General features: G+C 44.8%; 1 protein-coding gene across 1 annotated transcript; it reads right to left on the reverse strand.

Annotated features, from left to right (window-relative positions):
* Window positions 1–1,000: 1,000 nt before the first annotated feature.
* On the reverse strand, window positions 1,001–8,201 carry NOTO (notochord homeobox). Its single transcript, XM_019969447.2, has 4 exons — window positions 7,784–8,201; window positions 7,298–7,417; window positions 4,330–4,544; window positions 1,001–2,054 (listed from the first exon to the last, which is right to left on the reverse strand). Exons 1-4 carry the CDS (start codon window positions 8,199–8,201, stop codon window positions 1,896–1,898), a joined length of 912 nt encoding a protein of 303 aa, XP_019825006.2. The 3' UTR covers window positions 1,001–1,895.
* Window positions 8,202–18,994: the final 10,793 nt, after the last annotated feature.

Genomic DNA, 18,994 nt, shown 5'->3' on the forward strand with positions numbered 1-18,994 from the left:
TGCCTGTATTTTCGTGGCCATACCAGAGTTTGTGTGTGTCGTTTTGATGTGTGTATCTGTGTCTGAATTCCTGTTTGTGTCTGTTGTCTCTGCCTCTCAGTGGCCTGTCTTGTCAGTCGCTGTTTGGACTCAGCCTAAGGGGAAGAGCTAGCTTACCACTCTTAGCCAGCCTACGAAGTCCAGCGTAAGATTTCCTATTTCCACAGGCACTCTGGCAGGGGGCAGACAGTCCTGTGAAAGATCAAGCTGGAAGTGTGTCTTACTCAGACGCTGCAGGGGCATAGGGACCTTGTAGCCTGGGGGATGCTGGAGGGTCTAAGGACCATGAAGTTGTATGCGGAAGTGAGTCTGCATATGCATACTGTCCTGACTATGGGAGAGGGATCTGGTCTCTTGCTCAGGACTGACCTGTAGCATCTGTCCCCACAGCCAGGCCTGACCCCCGTCTCTCATTTTGTTCCCTCCTCCCATTGATCCTGTGCTACTTGACATAAGACCTGTGTCCACATCTGCTGTAGTCTCATGGTGACATTTAGGGATTGGATAGAGCCGGTTAACTGCTGAATAGGTAACTGACTGGTGATTTTTTAAAAAACGGGAGCCAACGATTCCAGGAAGAGGCACCTGCCGCTGTGTTCCTTTAATAGAGTTGACTGGATCCAGCTTTAGGAAGGATTTCCTGGAAGACGGGAACAGAAGGTTCTTGAAGCTGGACCGTGGCCTCCCCCCTCCCTCCAGCTGCAGCCTGGTATTCTCGAGACGGTGGTCCACTGCCTCAGGGACAGATGGTTTTCCAAGGACCGCTGCTCCCGCCTTTTCTCCCTCCCTCAAGAGCTCTGAAGAGCAGCGTGGACCGTGCCCTCCCTCGCCACCAGGTGGCAGGGCACACCTCCTTCCACCAGCTCATCTCAACACCCAGAAGTCATCCTGTATTCTAAGGGAGTACCCTCAACAGAGGCCCACCAGGAAATGTGAAGTGCTAGAGAAATTAGCTCTGGAAATGTTGGTGGCAGACTCCACAAGCGGAGGCTATAACATACACTTATTGGAGAGAAACGGAGTGGTTCCCGGGAAGGAATGGAAGCCATGAGAACTGGTTGTGAAGGGGTTGGGGTAATAATACAGCAGAGTTCAAGGCAAAATGCCAGTTTTGGCAAAGGCACAGTTAAATCTCTTTACTCGAAATAAAGATGGCTAGGGGGTCAAGTTGAGTAGCTAGAGGGAAAAAGATGGTGTTCAGGATAGCATGTCTGCTCCAAGGGGGCAGCTGGGCCTGAGTTCCTTCTATGACTGGTAACAGTTCAGACAAAACTAAAAAACTTCAGGAAATTCTGTGAGAGGCAGTGGGCTAAATGGTCTATCCGTCCTTCTTTGCTCTCAATTCCACCATTTCCAGTGGGGAAGAGTCTGCAATGCCCAGATGCTGATTCAAGGAGGCCGTATCTCCTCTACAGCCAGGTCAGGCAAAGATTACTCTCTGGAGAGGCTGGGGCTGAGGTATTACTCCCACAGGTGAAGGAGACCTATAAGCCTTAGTAGTTACTGCACACTTAGTGTTGAGCCTGGCACACTCTTAAGTGTTTTACAGACATCATCTCAGCCCTGGGAGGTCAAAGTTATTAACATACCCATTCTACAGGTGGGGGAAAAAACCCTCAGAAATTCAGTAACTTGGCCAAGGACATAGCTGAAGGCCAAAGTCTGTACCTGTGACTATTTGCATTATTACAACTCCCAGGGGTCAATACAGAAAAAGAGGGCTCCTGCTTTACAGTTCAGATTCTCCTGATGCCCTTTGACCTGACAAGCTCTTCATTAAGAATTGGAACAAGGAGATCTGATGGGTGCTTCCAGGAAGAACTAGCCCAGCCTGGACTGAGCCTTTGTTGCAGTCCTCAGCTGTCCATTCCTGACTCCGCATCTTCTCTCTGGATGCTGGTGTCAGAGCTGCTGGAGGGCTCGTCTGGAGAGGCAGCCATGGCAGATGCAGCTGGCAGTTTCAGCCTTTGCTGCTTTTGATATTTGACCCTTCGGTTTTGGAACCAGACCCTCACCTATAATTGAGGCAGTGAGAAGAGATAAGAATGTGACTAACAGTTCCCACTGCATCCCCCATTCCCACAGTGCCCACTCCTCTCTGAAAATTTACTCTTCATTCTAAGGGAAGCACACCCTTCCCTCTAATTCCAGTACCACTCATTCACCCAAGTATTTACTGAGCTCCTGATCTGAACTCTGGAGAAGGAAATGGCAACCCACTCCAGTATTCTTGCCTGGAAAAATCCCATGGACAGAGGAGCCTGGTGGGCTACAGTCCATGGGATTGCAAAGAGTCGGACACAACTGAGCACTTGTGTATTGGCTTCACTTTAGACATCCACATCTGAGGCAGTGCTGGCCCTTCCCAGGTGATGGTGATAATAGTGAAGTACGAGCTCCACCCTCACAGAGCTCACAGTCTAGTGGAGGGAGACCAAAAACAAATATATAAATACAAATGAGGGTACAAATAGGAGTTTGAGCCTCCCTGAAGAACCAGCACTTAAGCTGAGGCTCAGAGGATGAGAGGCCTGCCTAATGGGGACAGAGAAAAGCAAGCCAGGGCAGGGGAGTCAAGCTTGGAATGTCTGAGGATCAGAAAGGAGGAAAGCATGGCAGACACATCTGAGAAAGGGGAAAGCAAAGGAAGAGAAAGTGGAAGAGGTCAGTGGAGACCAGATCACCCAAAACTGTGAAGGCCATGGATTAGAAGTGTCACTTTTGAGTTTTTTAGTGGGATGTGACATAGTCCTATTTATATCAAGTGAACTGCAATTCTGGCAGTGAGTGAAGAATGGATATAAGCAGATTTGAGGAGACAGCTGGGGAGACTGTTGCAGTGATCCAGCAATAGTTGGGGCTGCACACTCCCTTCCCTGTATCATGAGAAGAACGGTCCCATTTGAAACTGGTGGCAATGGAGAAAAATGAAGTGATTCCAGTTGTATTTCGGAGGTAGAGGTGAAAAGGCTGGCTGATGAATTGGAATTGGGAAAGAAAAAGGAATCTAAGATGACTGAGTATCTTAGATACTCAGATCTAAGTATCTGAACTAGATACTTGAGCAGCTGGGTGGACAATGATGCCATGTGTGGGGAAAGGGAGAGATTTGGGTGGGGGGGTGGGAATCAAGAATTGAGGTTTTGACTTGTTAAGTTTGAAATGGCTTCCCACAAGACACCCAACTGGAGGCCCCAGGAAGGTAGTTAGATGCACAAGTCAGAAAAGAGGAGTGGGTGGAAGATACAAAGTAGGGAGTCACTGGCTTACAAATGGTATTTAAAACCCATGCTGCTGCTGCTAAGTCACTTCAGTCGTGTCCGACTCTGTGCGACCCCATAGACGGCAGCCCACCAGGCTTCCCCATCCCTGGGATACTCCAGGCAAGAACACTGGAGTGGGTTGCCATTTCCTTCTCCAATGCGTGAAAGTGGAAAGTGAAACTGAAGTCGCTCAGTCATGTCCGACTCTAGCGACCCCATGGACTGCAGCCTACCAGGCTCCTCCATCCATGGGATTTTCTAGGAAAAAGTACTGGAGTGGGGTGCCATTGCCTTCTCCGTTAAAACCCATGGGGATAGATTAAATCATCTAGGGAGGAAAATTTGAGGCCCCAAAGAGAAGAGTTGCCTACAAAGGGAACCGAGAAGGGACTAGAGAGCTGGGAGAAAAACCGAGAGTGTGGTGTCTGGAAGCCAAGAGAACTGTGGGTTTCAAAACAGAAGGAGTGGTTGATTGTACTGAGTGGTGGGGTAAGATGAGGGAAGAAAGCATATGGTGGCTTTGCAACATGGAGGTCATTAGAGACCTTGATGAGAAGGTTCAGTGAAATGGCAGAATGAAAGAATTCACACTGCAGTGAATTAAGGAGTAGACGGGAGGTGAGGACATGGAGAGAACATAGCCAGTTCTTGAGAAATTTGCCTGTGAAAAGAGCAGCTATAATTCAGTCGCGAGGAGAATATAGGGTCAAGAGAATGTTTATTATTTTTAATATTTAGTCTCTTGAATACCAACTTAATTTCACTGTCAGCTCCTTATTTAGCATGGAAACATTATATTAGAAAGTTCTAGATTAACACATGTTGTTTCCATAATGTGATTTCAAATAGGACTATTTTTCTCATCATATAGAGAAGGGAGTGTGCCAGTGGTTAGGGCCCGTATCCCCTATCAGCCTGGCACAGAGAAAGAGGCCCATAAATTCCTCCCAGCCCCAACTCAGGGTTTTTTGAGAGAGTAGTAACTGTCCCTAGGTGCAGCCGAGCCCACAGGAGTCCCTGCTCTCACCTGGTTCTCTGTAAGGTTGAGCTGGGCTGCCAGCTGGGCTCTCTTCTTCCCCACTATATTGTGCTGTTTTGCAAACACTTTCTCCAATTCTTCCAGCTGCTCCAAGTTAAACATGGTTCGAATCCTCTTTGGGGATCTCTCAGTGTCCTGAAGGTCCTGAGCTTGGGCCCAGTCTCGGGGATCCCAGAGGCCTAGGCAGTGAACCAGCTCCAAGCCTGAAGAGCAATTAGCAGGAGGAAAGGTTAGCCGTAACCCCCTACCCTGTCATCTTGGAGGAGAGAGAACAAACTCACAGCTCCACTGCCCTGTCTTACCCTTGGCCAGGTAACAACACAGCAGGCAAGGTGGGAAGAGACTGCGCAGAAACAAAACAAATGAAAAAGGACATGAACTCTACTGAATGTTATGGGGCAGGCTGGATGGGAGGGCAGTTTGGGGGAGAAGGGATATATATGTTTATGTGTGGCTGAATCCTTTTGCTGTTCACCTGAAACCATCACAACATTGTTAAATGGCTATACCCCAATACAAAATTAAAAAAAAAAAATTTTTTTTTAAAAGAAGGGACAGTGTTGTGAGACCGCTTTGGCCTCTATTAGTCAGGTTAGTGGCATAATCTCTGGCCCTAAGAGGAGCTGCCAAACCTCCATCTCTCCTTTCCTTGGCTACTTCAGGAAAACCCTATGAGATAAGCAGAGAAGGGACCCCCTTTTGAACAAAGAGTGAAGGTTCATCTTTTTTGTTCTTTCAAAGTTTTGAATGGGTACTTTGATTCAGGCATGGTTCCAGGACAAAACAGAGAATTCCTAACAGCAAAAACAATAACAACAAAAAAGGCAAATAAGTAACATATTGAGTATGTCAGAAAGTGATTAGCACTAATAAGAATAAAGCAGGGAAGGACAGGGTAAGTGTGCCTGTGTGTGGGCAGGTGGAAGAGTTTGTATTAACATCTTTGGAAAGGGTAGCCACCTCACTCAGGTGACTCTTGAATAGGGCCACTGTGTACAGCTTGTATCCTGCACACAGGTGCCCAGCTGAGACGGTAAGTGGAGTCTGAAATTCCGCCTGCTTTTTGCAAGCCTGTTCTTCCTTCCTGACAAGGTGTCGTGTTTGCATGGAGTTAGGAGGTGCCCTTTTCTAACGCACATAAGGGTGCTATTCAGCTCATAGAGCTGTGGGCCAGCGGAGATGCAGACTGGTCTACCAGGGTCAGTACCTGACTCGTAACTCCAGAGGAGTGAGGAAGGAAGCCATTGGGCTAGCTTGGAAGGAAGTGTTCCAGACAGAGTTCTGGCAATGCAGGGCTAAGACTCCTCCGCTCCCACTAACCTTGGGGAGGGGCTCCAGGGCTAGCAGACAAAACTGCCCCACTGAAAGGAGTGAGGTCTGGCTGCCTAAGACCCCAGCCACTGGGCCCAGCTGGCTTACATAAGCATTAATAGCAAAATATAAGAAATCATCAATGGAGCTAGATTTAAAATATGGTATATTCTTGCAATGGACCATTCTGTGGCATACAGAAGCTCTGTGTGGACTTCTAAGGAAAAATCTCGATACATGGTCAAGTAAAAAGAGTAAGGTGCAGAGCAGTGTGTCTAGTGTCGGGGGAGGGTTAGAAGAATGCATGTGTGTGTATATATATATGCATGTATTTTCACAAATACACATGTGTGTGAGCTCAGACGGTAAAGAATCTGCCTGCAATGCAGATACCCAGGTTCAATCCCTGGGTAGGGAAGATCCGTTGGAGAAGGGTATGGCAACCCACTCCAGTATTCTTGCCTGAAGAATTCCATGGACAGAGGAGCCTGGCAGGCTACAGTCCATGGGGTCACAAAGAGTCAGACACGACTAAGCGTCACACACACACACACGTGTGTCCAAGTATTAAATAGTATAAAATACACTAGAAGAATAAAGAAACTGGTGTCTGGCTGCCTGTGGGGTGGGGAGAACCAGGTGGCTAGGGGAAAGGAACGGTAAACTCTTCTCCATACTGTAACTTTGTAGTTAACATTTTGAAGTTTGATTTGTGTGGCTGTAATACCCATGCAAAAACCAGTGAGGTATTTCCCTGGTGGTCCAGTAGCTAAGGCTTGGTGCTCCCCGTGCAGAGGGTCTGGGTTCAATCTCTGGTCAGGAAACTAGATTCCATGCTGAAACTAAAATATCCCACATGCCTCAACTAAGACCTAGCACAGCCAAATCAATCAATCAATCAATATATATATATTTAAAAAACTAACTTGAAAATGAGACACTAGTAATACAGAGTAGAAAGTTACAATTCAGACCTCAGGTGTGTGGGGACATTAGAAAAAGGTGGCTTGGAGTGAGGGCTGTGACTCTCATGAAAGTGAAAATGTTAGTCGCTCAGTCATGTCCAACTCTTTGCAACCCTATGGTCTGTAACCCACCAGGCTCCTCTGTCCATGGAATTCTCCAGGCAAGAATACTGGAGTGTGTTGCCATGCTCTTCTCCAGGGGATTTTCCTGATTCAGGGATCGAACCGGCATCTCCCACATAGCAGGCAGATTCTTTGCCTTCTGAGCCACCAGAGGTGGCTCTCATTATGTAGCAAGAATTTGGATAGTGCTTGGGAGACCAGGGTTTCTCTCCCACGTGGGTGGGAGGAATGCCCAACTGAAGGGAGGTGAGGAGACACAGGGTGGGGGTAACCCAAGAAAGATTGTCTTACCAGGATCTTGGTTTGGGTTGATGAGGCTTGCACTAAATTTGCTCTTGTTTCCCCTCATGGGAGCCATGGGGATGCATGAACCAGATAGCCAAAAATGGTAAAAACTCATATAGGTGGATGTTAATACTAGAGGAGAAAATTACCCCAACGGTTAAAGTCTCATGGGGATTTAAGTGACTCTGCTCCAGGGCCCAGAGCCCCAGGGAACCATTCTAAGAGCTGAAGGAACCTGGCTCAGAGCAGTAAAGTGCGGAAGCTAAGCTCACACAGAGGTGAGCAGTGGAGGCTGTAACTCGGTCGGCTAATCCCCGACAGCTCCTCGCTCTGGCTGAAGGGTACCAGTAGCAGCTGCCTCTCCGGCCGAGTTGGCCGCGCTGGGGAAAAGCCTGCTCCACAAAGCATTGTGCAAAGCAGGTGTGGAAGGGAGCAAGGGCCTCTCCCACTCCCTAGACCAGGGAGAGGCCGGGCTGCCTGCAGCCCTGCGCTGATCATGGTTGTCCGAGTCGCTCTCGGGCCTGCCCTCACCTTCCTCTCTGCACACGTACTCACCCACCCCCCGACACACACCTTTTCCCACCTCAGCGGCGGGCCGGATAGTCTCCCACCTGGTCTGGGTCCCTCTCTCCGCCCGGTATCACCTGCAGGGTCAAGGGTCATAAACTTGACATCTACTCCAACCACGCGTGGCTCTCAAACTCGGGGACTTCTCCTCTATCCTGTGCCCGCCGTGGCGGCCGTCCGCTCCCTCGTACCTGTGACGCTGAGACCCTGGAGGCCGCAGAAGTGGGAGGCGAGGGGTCGCAGCGCAGGGGGCTGGGGGCGCGGCTGGTGCAGCCCCGCGCTCAGGCAGGCGGGCAGCCACGTCGGCGGGCACGCCCCGGGCAGAGCCTGGGCGGGAGGCCTGGAGGGCACGTTCCAGAGGTCCCCGTGGGCGCCAGCGGAGACTGACAGCGGGGAGGTGGTAGGCGCGCGGGGGTCAGGTCTGGCTAGGATGGCCTCAACGGAAAAGGAGGACGCGAGGCGTCCGGGCGCGCGGGCTGGGCCTGGATTTGCAGAACCGCGAGGCAGAGCGGGGGACGCGGGCCGGGGAGAGCGGCTGGAGCGCTGGGGCTGGACCCCGGCGCCCGAAAGAGGGAGCGGCCGGCAGCCCCGCGGCCCGGGGCTGGGCATAGCGCGGCCCTTGCTCGGAAGGGCCCAAGAAGAGGAGCTGGGGCCTCTGGGCTGTGGGCAGCGCAGGAGGCGCGGGAGGACACCTGCTTTAAATAAGGGAGCGAGCCTTGTCGGCCAGGAACGGTCACAGCTGTCTCCCGCGGCTCTTAAATTGGACAGGGCGGGGCCGGGCTTTTCCTTCCCATCGCCCAGGTGGGCGCCACCTCCCGCGGGCAGGACCCCCCCCCTCCCCCAACGTTTCAAAGCCCAGGGCGCCTTAGCGCCCTTCCTCCTTCCTCGTAAAATATATCCCCATCCTGTGCAGTAGGGAAAAGAACCCTAAACTCACTGTAGCTTGCTGGTGACCCCAGGCGAGCCACCCTGTAGTGCCGCGACTTTAGGTTTTGGCTCATCGGCTCACTGTCTTTTAAAGCCCTGGCCACATTCACCTATGACTGTGCAAGCCCTTAAATAAAAAAAAAAAAAAAAAAATTAAAAAAGAATAATTGAAATACCTTGTTTAAACACTGAAAAGTAAAATTCCCACCTTTTCTTGCTTGGAGACACCGCTGTAGTTATCAATTTCTGTTGTGTCTTTTCAGGGACTTTTCTGCACTCTCGCCTTACTGAAGCCCCAATGGAAAAATCTTTCCGGTATACAAAAAAAAAAAGGAAGGGTAAGAAATACGAATTTATTGCAAATGCATGGGAGTTAGTGTCCTACAAAACCTGCCTTATGTAAGGTGTAAGGCAAGCATATGCATCTCCCTTTTACAGTTGGATAATCGGTGTTTTTGGATGTCCTTGGGTAAACTGCAAGTTACTGTTTCAATGTCTTCGTCTGTAAAATGGATAGTAATAGTAGGTACCTCATGGAGTTGCTGTGTGGTCACACAAGAGTTAATGCACCTAAACCATGTAGCATTGGCCAGTGAGCACTATGCAGTGATTGCGGCACTGGGAGGAATTCCTGCCTTCCAGACTCCCATGGTATTCTGCCTCCTCAAATCAATGCCTAATGTTGAAGCCACTCTAGCAGGTTGAGGCACAGTTCAGTGGCGTTGTCCATAGGTGTTAGCTCTTGGAACACCAGTATGCCCTGTCTGCTCTGCTAAGTGAGGGCTGGAGGAAATCTTGCTGGGTTCCTGTCCCTCCCCACTTCCCACTTGAGCAAATACTGGCCCTGCCTTCTGAACAACACCCCCAGCCCACCCCCACCCCAGGCAGTCTGCAACGTGAGATTGTGGGAAAAACAAAGAACAGGTGTCCCATCTGACCCCAGGTCTAGGTCTCCTGTGTTGTGGCCAGAGAATGCAGGGTCAGAAATGAGGGTACAGCAATGAGAGCTCCAGGGAAGGGGCCTGGGTGGGAAGGACTCTCTCTTCCGGTGAGGTCAGATCCACTGGGAGTTGGAAAGTTCTGGACCCCATAACTTTCAAATCTTACATATACTATTTCATTTCTCACCATGTTTCTTTCTTAAAAAAAAAAAAAAAAAAATATTGGCTGCACTGGGTCCAGTTCCCCGACAAGGGATGGAACTCCTGTTTCCAGCATTCGAGCTCCAGTCTTAGCCACTGGACCATCAGGGAAGTCCCCCTCAATGTGTTTCTTTTTGAGGAGCTTTTCCTCCAAGAGGTAGAGTCTGTGTTGACATCTGTTACCCCTAGGGCCACCCAGACTGCAGTGCTAAAGTACCAAAAGTGGGCCTTATGAGGAGGGATACAGACACTGCTTTTTTTGGGCCTACAATGATAGTGACTTAGGTGGTTGGGGAACCGTGGAGCAAGATGATGGAAAATGTGGGTTTTGGAGTTGGACAAACCTGGCCTCAAATCCTAACTTTGTCACTGAACTGTAACTTCAGATAAGTGGTATATTCACTCTAAGCCTCAATTTCTTATAAAATGGGAATGATCTCTTAAGTGAGAAAATAATACTTACCTAATGAGATTCTTACAAGAGTTGAATGAGATTGAGTTTTTAGCTGCTGCTGCTGCTAAGTCGCTTCAGTCATGTCCGACTCTGTGCAACCCCAGAGATGGCAGCCCACCAGGCTCCCCTGTCCCTGGGATTCTCCAGGCAAGAACACTGGAGTGGGTTGCCATTTCCTTCTCCAATGCATGAAAGTGAAAAGTGAAAGTGAAGCCGCTCAGTCGTGTCCAACTCTTAGTGACCCCATGGACTGCAGCCCACCAGGCTCCTCCGTCCATGGGATTTTCCAGGCAAGAGTACCGGAGTGGGGTGCCATTGCCTTCTCATGATAGCTATTGTGGCGAGGAGAGAAGCTATTTACAATAACAGCATGCACCCTGGAATCAGGGGGAGTTGACAAATAACAAGAAAAAACTTGTAAAATAGAAGATGTATGAAAACTTTGTTAAGTCTGTGCTGATTTTTAGGTAAAAAGTATGGTCACTGTGTCTCTAGGTCTGGGTTTTCCATACATACACTGAATTTCAGTACATTGTTATCTGTTTTCTATTATTTGAATTATTTCTCTTCAAACTGTAAGTTCATGAGTATATAGATATTAATATCCCTAGTTTACATACGAGTAAATAGAGCAAGAGAGGTTAACAGACTGCCTAGGTTCAAATCCCCCTAGCTATGTGACCTTTAGAAAAATGTATTTTAATTTACATTTATTTCCCTGAAAACTCTTTAGGTTGAGCTTTTGGATATCAGCCATTCGGATATCCTCTTTGGTGTGAAGCCCCTGTTCCAGCGGTTTCCATATTTTTCAATTGGGCTACTATCTTTTTCTTATTAATTTGTAAGAGTAGTTATGGATAGAGATAGATATTTTGGGATTAAGCTTTTTATTACAGTATATATAGATGCAAATATTAATATCTTCTTCCACTCTGTGGCCTGCCTTCTCGTTCTTTTAATATTTTCTTTTAATGAACAAGATAACTAATTGTAATAAAGCTGAACAATCTGCTTTTATGTCCTTCCAGAGAAACCTTTTTGCCTAGCTGAAGCCATGAAGGTATTCTTTTGTGATTACTGATAGATATGCCCTTATTGCTATTTTAATTGTTTCCTGGTTCTTTTTTGTTCCTTTTTCTTTTACTCTCATAACTTTTGATTTGATGACTATCTTTAGTGTTATATTTGGATTTCTTTCCTTTTGTGTGAGTTATAAGCGAGTTCCCTTGTATGTAACTAATGCTTTTCTCTTGCTGCTTTTAAATATCTTTATATTTATAGCTAATTATATTTATGTCTAAATATAACTAAATATCCTTCATTTCTGCCATTTTAATTGCAGCATGTCTTGGTGTGGACTTCTTTGGGTTCATCTTATTTGGGACTCTGATTTTTGAACCCGCATGTGCTTCTTTTCCCAGGTTAGGGAAGTTTTCACTTATTAATTCTTTGAGTAAGTTCTTTGCCCTTCCCTTTCTCTCTCTTTTCCTTCTGGGCCTCTGGAATGTAAATATTAGCATGTTTGATATTGTTCCAGAAGTCTCTTAAACTGTTCTCATTAAAATTTTTTTTCTGTTCAACTTGGGTGATTTCCATTCCTCTGTCTTCTAATTCAGTGTTTCTCTGTATCATCTAATCTACTTTCAATTCCTTCTTCTTCTTTCTTTTTTTGGTATAAAGCAGCACAGATTTATTATATTATAGTTCTAGTGGTCAGAAGTAAAAACTGGGTCTCTTAGGACTAATTCAAGATGTTGACAGGGTTGTCTCCCCTCTGGAATCTCCAAGGGAAGAATCTGTCTCCTTGCTGGTCATTTCTTATTTAATCTGTTCTGTTGCCTTTCTCGAGCTTCTAGAGGCTGCTAGTAGGTCTTTGTTCTTAGCTAGCCTCTTTCTCCTTCAAGTGCAGGAGCATAACATCTTTAAATCTTCCTCCCTTTTTCTGACATTCTTGCTTGCTTTTTTTGTGGCTGTGCTGGATCTTCGTTGCTGTGCGGGCTTTTCTCTAGTTGTGGAGAGTGGGGGCTACCCTCTAGTTGCAGTGGTGTCTCTCACTGCAGATTACGGGCTCTAGGGCACGCGGCCATCAGGGGTTGTGGCCTGCGGGCTCTAGAGCACAGGCTCGTTAGTTGTGGCATGTGGACTTCGTTGCCCCGAAGCATGTAGGATCTTCCTGGACCAGGGATGGAACCTGTGGCTCCTGCATTGGCAAGTGGATTCTTTACTAGGGAAGCCCTTGCTTTCTTCTTATAAGGACCCCTGTGATTACACTGGGTCCATCCAGATAATCCAGAATTATTCCCCCCAACTCAAAATTCTTAGCTTGATGACCTATAACAATTTCACTTCAGTAATTATCTTCAAATCTCATTCATCCTTCTTTATAAATTTCTGATGCCTTATTAAACTTCCCATGGTTCATCTACTCTTTTCCTCAATTTGTTGAGCATCTTTTATGATCAGTACCTTGAACTCTTTATTGGGTAGATTGCTTATCTGGAGATAAGTAGACGTCATTTAGTTCTCCTTTGGAGTTTTGTGTGGCTTCTTTGTTTGCAACATATTCTTCTAACTCCTCATTTTACTACTTCTCCATGTTTATTTCTATGTGTTAGGTAGGTTGGTTATATTTCCTGATCTTGGAGAAGTGATCTTATGCAGGTGACATCCTGTGGGGCCCAGAAATACACTCCCCTCTGTCAGGGTGCCTCCTAAGCAGGCTTCATGGGCCTTTCTGGTGTGGTGAGGCTGACTACCATGGGCATGCTTGTAAGCGGGGTTGGCCCCTAGACCAGCTGGCTGCCAGGTCCTACCTTGGGCAGTGGTTGCTGGCCACTTGTAGGTGGAACCAGGTCCTGGGGTGCCTGGCTATGGGGACTGGGAAGGCTGGTGCTGAGCCATTTTTCAGGCAGGGCTGGGTCCTTGCATGTCTGGCTGCTCAGCCCTGGGGGTCTTGGGACTGGTTCTGACCTGCTGGTGGATGAGTAAGCTCCTAGCATTATAAACTAGAGGGTTATTCCGAAATTGTGCTTTGCAGCACCAGTGTCCTGGTAGAATGAGCTCCCCCAAATGGCTGCCCCTAAGGGACTACCAGTCGCTTCCTACTTCTCTGGGAGGTTTTCCCAGGATCAGAAAGTAGGTCTGACCCAAGCTCATACAAATTATTGCCATTGTGTTGGATCTCAGACTATATAATATTTTGGTGTGCCCTCTAAGAACAGAGTCTCTGTTTTCTACTGTTGCTGGCTCTCCCATATGCAAGCCTCCAAAGCCAGATGTTCTGGGGCTCATCTTCTGATACAGAACCCCCAGCCTGGGGGCCTCAATGTTGGGCTCAGACCCCTCACTTCTTGGGAAGAAGCTCTACAGTTGTGATTAGCCTCCTGTTTTGGCATTTCCTATCCAGGGATGGGGGTCTTGACCATACCAGGTCTCTGCCCCTCCTACCTGTCTTGTGGGTCCTTCTTTATATCTTTGGTGGTGGTGGTTTAGTTGCTAAGTTGTGTCCAACTCTTGTGACCCCATGGACTGTAGCCTGCCAGGCTCCTCTGTCCATGGGATTCTCCAGGCAAGAACACTGGAGTGGGCTGCCATTTCCTTCTCCAGGTTTCATATCTGTAGTTGTAGAAAAATCTTTTCTGCTGGTCTTCAGGTTGTCCTCATAGCTAGTTGCTCTGTAAGTAGTTGTAAATTTCGTGTGCTGGTGACAGGACGTGAGCTCAGGATCTTCCTATTCCACCATTTTGGCCATATCTCTTCAGTGAAAGGAAATTCAGCAATATGGATGAAACTTGAGGACATCGTGCTAAGTGAAGTAAGCCTTTCACAATAAAACAGATACTGTGTGATTCCACTTACATAAGGTAGAGTAGTCAAAATCATAAAGACAGAAAATATAATGGTGGTCGCTAGGGACTAGGTGGAGGGGACTACAGGAAATTTTTATTTAGAGGGTATAGAGTTTCAGTATACAAGATGGAAAGAATTATGGGGATGGGTGGTTGTGATGGTTATAGAACAATGTAAATGTGCTTAATACTACAAATGCACACTTACAATTGGTTAAGATGGTAATTCTTTGCACATTTTACCACAATTTTTTAAGAAATGGGAAAAAACCAATGAGGTAGTCTCTTTACTGAGAGATGTTAATTGTCTACATAAAATGTATATCCATGGAAACTATCATTCAAGAGAGAGGTAAAAATGAAAACATTTTCAGACACACAGAGGCCAAGAAAGTTTGCAACCCAAAGGCCATTCCTTACGAAACCTATTTAAAGAGTAGTTTAGCAAGGGAAAAACCCCAAGAGGTACAGGTATAAGAAAAATATAGAAGTTGATTAATTATCAACTGTTTAGTGTTAAAAAGAACCTTTTTTAATTGAAAAAGCTAACGCTTCACACAGCAAAATAAGATTGAATGCATTATGCGATGGGCCTCTGAATGTCATTGTCATGTTCAGGAGAAAAATGTAAGATATTGGCTAATTTTACATATTAGTGGACAAAAATAATAGTTAAGAATGTATATTAACTACTTAAGGGCAAAGACTAAAAGAATAGAAATCCAATGCATATCTTCCAAACCAGTAAAGGCTTATTAAAAGGGGGCAGAATGTATATGGAAAATTTTATCAGTTCTCTAGAAGGTAGGAAAGGTGTCAAACAGAAATTAAAAGAAAAATGCTAAACAGAAAATACAAAAAAAGATAGCAGAAAAAAGTCCAAATAGAGAAGCAGTCACATTGCTACATAAAAGACAGAACTCTTAGCCTATGTTTAAGTGAGATGAGTGTTTATTCCAGATCAGGAGAAAAGGCCAGGATAGCTTTCCTAACTTCCTAAAATGTTTTTGTGAAGAGTTAAAAAGAGAAAGAGAGAATATTGTTCCCAGAATCTGTCTGAAGAATTTACTAGAAAAAAATTTTTTTTAGACAACTAGAGTGGTGAGACAGAAATTAGCATTAATCATAATGGCAAGAATCATCAGTGGCCTCTAACATCACAATCAGAAAGACAACTAGAAATTATGTGCCTACTGGTGAAGGTATGCAACTTTATGTATGAAGTTTTCTTGTCAAAAAAAACGTCAAACATGAATCTGATCAAGTTTTTAGATCTAAATCCCAATTCACAGAACATATAGTGGCCAGATAGAGAAGGCAATGGCACCCCACTCCAGTACTCTTGCCTGGAAAATCCCATGGACAGAGGAGCCTGGTAGGCTGCAGTCCATGGGGTCTCTAAGAGTTGGACACAACTGAGTGACTTCACTCTCACTTTTCACTTTCATGCATTGGAGAAGGAAATGGCAACCCACTCCAGTGGGTTCTTGCCTGGAGAATTCCAGGGACGGAGGAGCCTGGTGGGCTGCCGTCTGTGGGGTCGCACAGAGTCGGACTTAGCAGCAGCAGCATATGAAACAATGATACAGTTGAAAAAAACAATAAAATCCAAAATGGTTCTTTGAAAAAGAGAATAGAATAAACAAAACACTATCAAAATTGATCAAGAGTAAAAGGAGAAAAGACAAAATAAGAATTAGTGGAAATGATGGCAGAACAAAGCTAGAAATAGAGATCATCTCATTGTTAGGGATTATCATGAATTGTCAATACATTTGAAACCTTATATAAAACAGACCATTTTCCAGAAATATATAAATGTTAAAATTGACTTTAGAAAAAACAGAAAACAATATGCCACTAACTGTTCAATTGGTAATCAAAATTTTACAAATCATTTTTCCTTTCAACCTCCCAAATCCAGTCCCAACAGTTTAAGAAATCCTGGTTTTATACTGTTTCACAGTTGAAAAAAGGGCAAGCTACCCAAATCATTTTTGAGGCTAGCATAACCTTGATGTCCAAACCAGGAAATAATATACTGTGAGACAAAAAATTTTAAATCAATTATTCTTATGATCCTAAGGTGGTGAATTGTTAAATAAAATGTTAGCAAATCAAATTTGGCAGTTTATATAATAATAATCATGATCAAGTAGGGTTTGTCCTGGGAGTGTAAGAAAACATCATAAAATCTATTGAGGTGTACACCATATTTACAAAATAAAGAAAAAAAATGTGATACTTTAAATAGATGCAGAAGAATATTTAATAACATTCTATAATCATTTAAAAAATGACATTTTTAGTAAACTTCAGGGTGAAAAGGTAGATATCAAAGTAGTATTCTACAAAACTAGATTGAATAAAAATATAATGATCTTAATAGACACAGAAAAAATTTTTATAAAATTCAACACTCATTCATTTAAAAATTATACACTTTACTGAACTAAAGGTAAAGGATGGTCATTAAAAACCTACAGCAAGAATTATATTTAAAAATGAGACTTCAGAAGCAGTCCTAATTAAAGTCAAGAATAAGACATGCATATCCAATGTTGTAGTGTCTATTTATCATTTTTGTTGTTGTTCAGTCGCTCAGTCATGTCTTACTCCTTGCAACCCCATGGACTGCAGCATGCTAGGTTTCCCTGTCCTTCAGCATCTCCCAGAGCTTGCTCAAACTCATGTCTGTTGAGTCGGTGATGCCATCCAACCATCTCATCCTCTGTTGTTCCCTTCTCCTCATGCCTTCAATCTTTCCCAGCATCAAGGTCTTTTCTAATGAGTCAGTTTTTCGCATCAGGTGGCCAAAGTATTGGAGCTTCAGCTTCAACATCAGTCCTTCCAATGAATATTCAGGATTGATTTTTTAGGATTGACTGGTTTGATCTCCTTGCAGTCCAAGGGACTCTCAAGAATCTTCTCCAACACCACAGTTTAAAAGCATCTGTTCTTCGGCACTCAGCCTTCTTTATAGTCCAACTCTCGTATCCATACATGACTACTGGAAAAACTATAGCTTTGATGATATGGACCTTTGTTATAAATATGGAAAAAGATAAAAGGAGATTTCTTTTTTCAAAAAAGCCTAGTTTTATGACCTCAGGATAAGAAGTAATTCCTTAAATACAAGAAACACAATAAATTTTTAAAACATTCAAATGTAGAACTCTATACAATAAAAGATACTATAAACAAAGATAAAAAGACAAATCACAAAATGAGAGAAGATGTTTACAACCCACAGAGCTAACAGGATTTGATTAGAAAATCTAATCCACTAGGGGTGATGTGGAATAAAGCATTTATTATGAAAATCTGATCTTATATAACTATAGGAACTAGTTAAACAGTTTATGGATATTGCTTCTCCATCTAGTACTGAGACTTCAAGTAGGTAGGGTAGGCAGTGAGGAATGAAAGTGGACATGAAGTGGAGAGGAATGGAATCACTGGAACCTTCGAGAAAGAGCTGAAACTCATAAGAAGAAACTGAAACTCACTTTTTTCACTACCTCGAAGCCTCCAACTTCTGTGATATAAGAGAGCAATAGCTGAATTCATCTCAGAGCTAAAATTGTACCTAGCCCAGGAGTTGAAGAAGCTGAAGAAGGAGATCCAGTGAGACCTAAAAGCTGCAGACTCAGCTCCTGCCTTACACCAGTAAAGTGAACCAACAGGCCCACAGCTCTGTGCTTGAGCTGCAATAACACCTGACCGAACAGCGACCTTCCAAGTATAAACTCAGCTACTTCACTTCTACCTTTCATGGAAATTTCTCCTGTGGCCAATCCTACCTCAGAACCACAGAGGAAAGGAAATTCTAGGAAGTATGATTCCAGCTTAGCTAAGGTGACAAAGTACAAACCCATCATTGTCCACCCTTTGTCAACTTGGCATCCTTAAATACTTGTTTTCACCAGACTTAACTTTCAAATGGAGAAGGCAATGGCACCCCACTCCAGTACTTTTGCCTGGAAAATCCCATGGATGGAGGAGCCTGGTGGGCTGTAGTCCATGGGGACGCTAGGAGTCGGACACGACTGAGGGACCTCACTTTCACTTTTCACTTTCATGCATTGGAGAAGGAAATGGCAACCCACTCCAGTATTCTTGCCCGGAGAATCTGGGGACGGGGGAGCCTGGCGGGCTGCCGTCTATGGGGTCACACAGAGTCGGACACGACTGAAGCGACTTAGCAGCAGCAGCAACTTTCAAATAAAGATTGAAAGCAAATGACAGCAAAACTGTGTTTCTGCTTAACATGATATACCTATTTCTGTACAATGAAAATATGTCATATCAATTGGGTATCCATGTGGAAAAGGTTCATTTCTAACTCTGCCCTGCCAAAAGAGGATATAAAGTCTACAGGTTCATAGTTTTCATAGTTTGGTGATGTTCACTTCTCTTCTAGCTAAGTCACACTATCCATTACATCCTGTAACAATTAGTGTTAAAATTTTATTTATACAGTAGATGAATTGGAAGGGAAGGAAAATTTTGGTTAAAACATGAAAATATTTACATTGAAATAAAAAGAAAAATTCTGTCCTTATTCCTGCAACAGTTTGTGTTGTTTTAGCTGGTATTTATAAACACTCCTCCACTCCCCATTTCATATTCCCTGCCTGATAGGGTGACCTTTGTTTCTGGTATGTGCCAATAGCACTCCTTCTTGTATTAGTCTGCAGTAGTTTTGCTATGGGTTTTAAGTTTTGCTATGGATTTTAAGATGCTCCCCATCCCCCACCCTTGATCAGGACCAACCACCCCAGGCAATACAGTAACCTTCTTTGCTTGCTGATTGACTGGCAAGAGAAGCCCGAAGTAGCCAGGGCCAGTCTCAATTTATAGTTCAACGGAACCACTTCTGTGTCTCCTGAGAAAATATTTCTCTTTGGGGAACTAATACTCTAAATAGCAGAGCCCAAAGTTTCAGAGGTCTTATATGATAAATCTACTGTAGCATTCCAATCTTTCTTAACCTTTGAATATTTTCTTCTACTGTATACCAAAGAAGTT

Source organism: Bos indicus, chromosome 11 (genome assembly GCF_029378745.1).
Source record: "Bos indicus isolate NIAB-ARS_2022 breed Sahiwal x Tharparkar chromosome 11, NIAB-ARS_B.indTharparkar_mat_pri_1.0, whole genome shotgun sequence".
NCBI classification, from domain to species: domain Eukaryota; kingdom Metazoa; phylum Chordata; class Mammalia; order Artiodactyla; family Bovidae; genus Bos; species Bos indicus.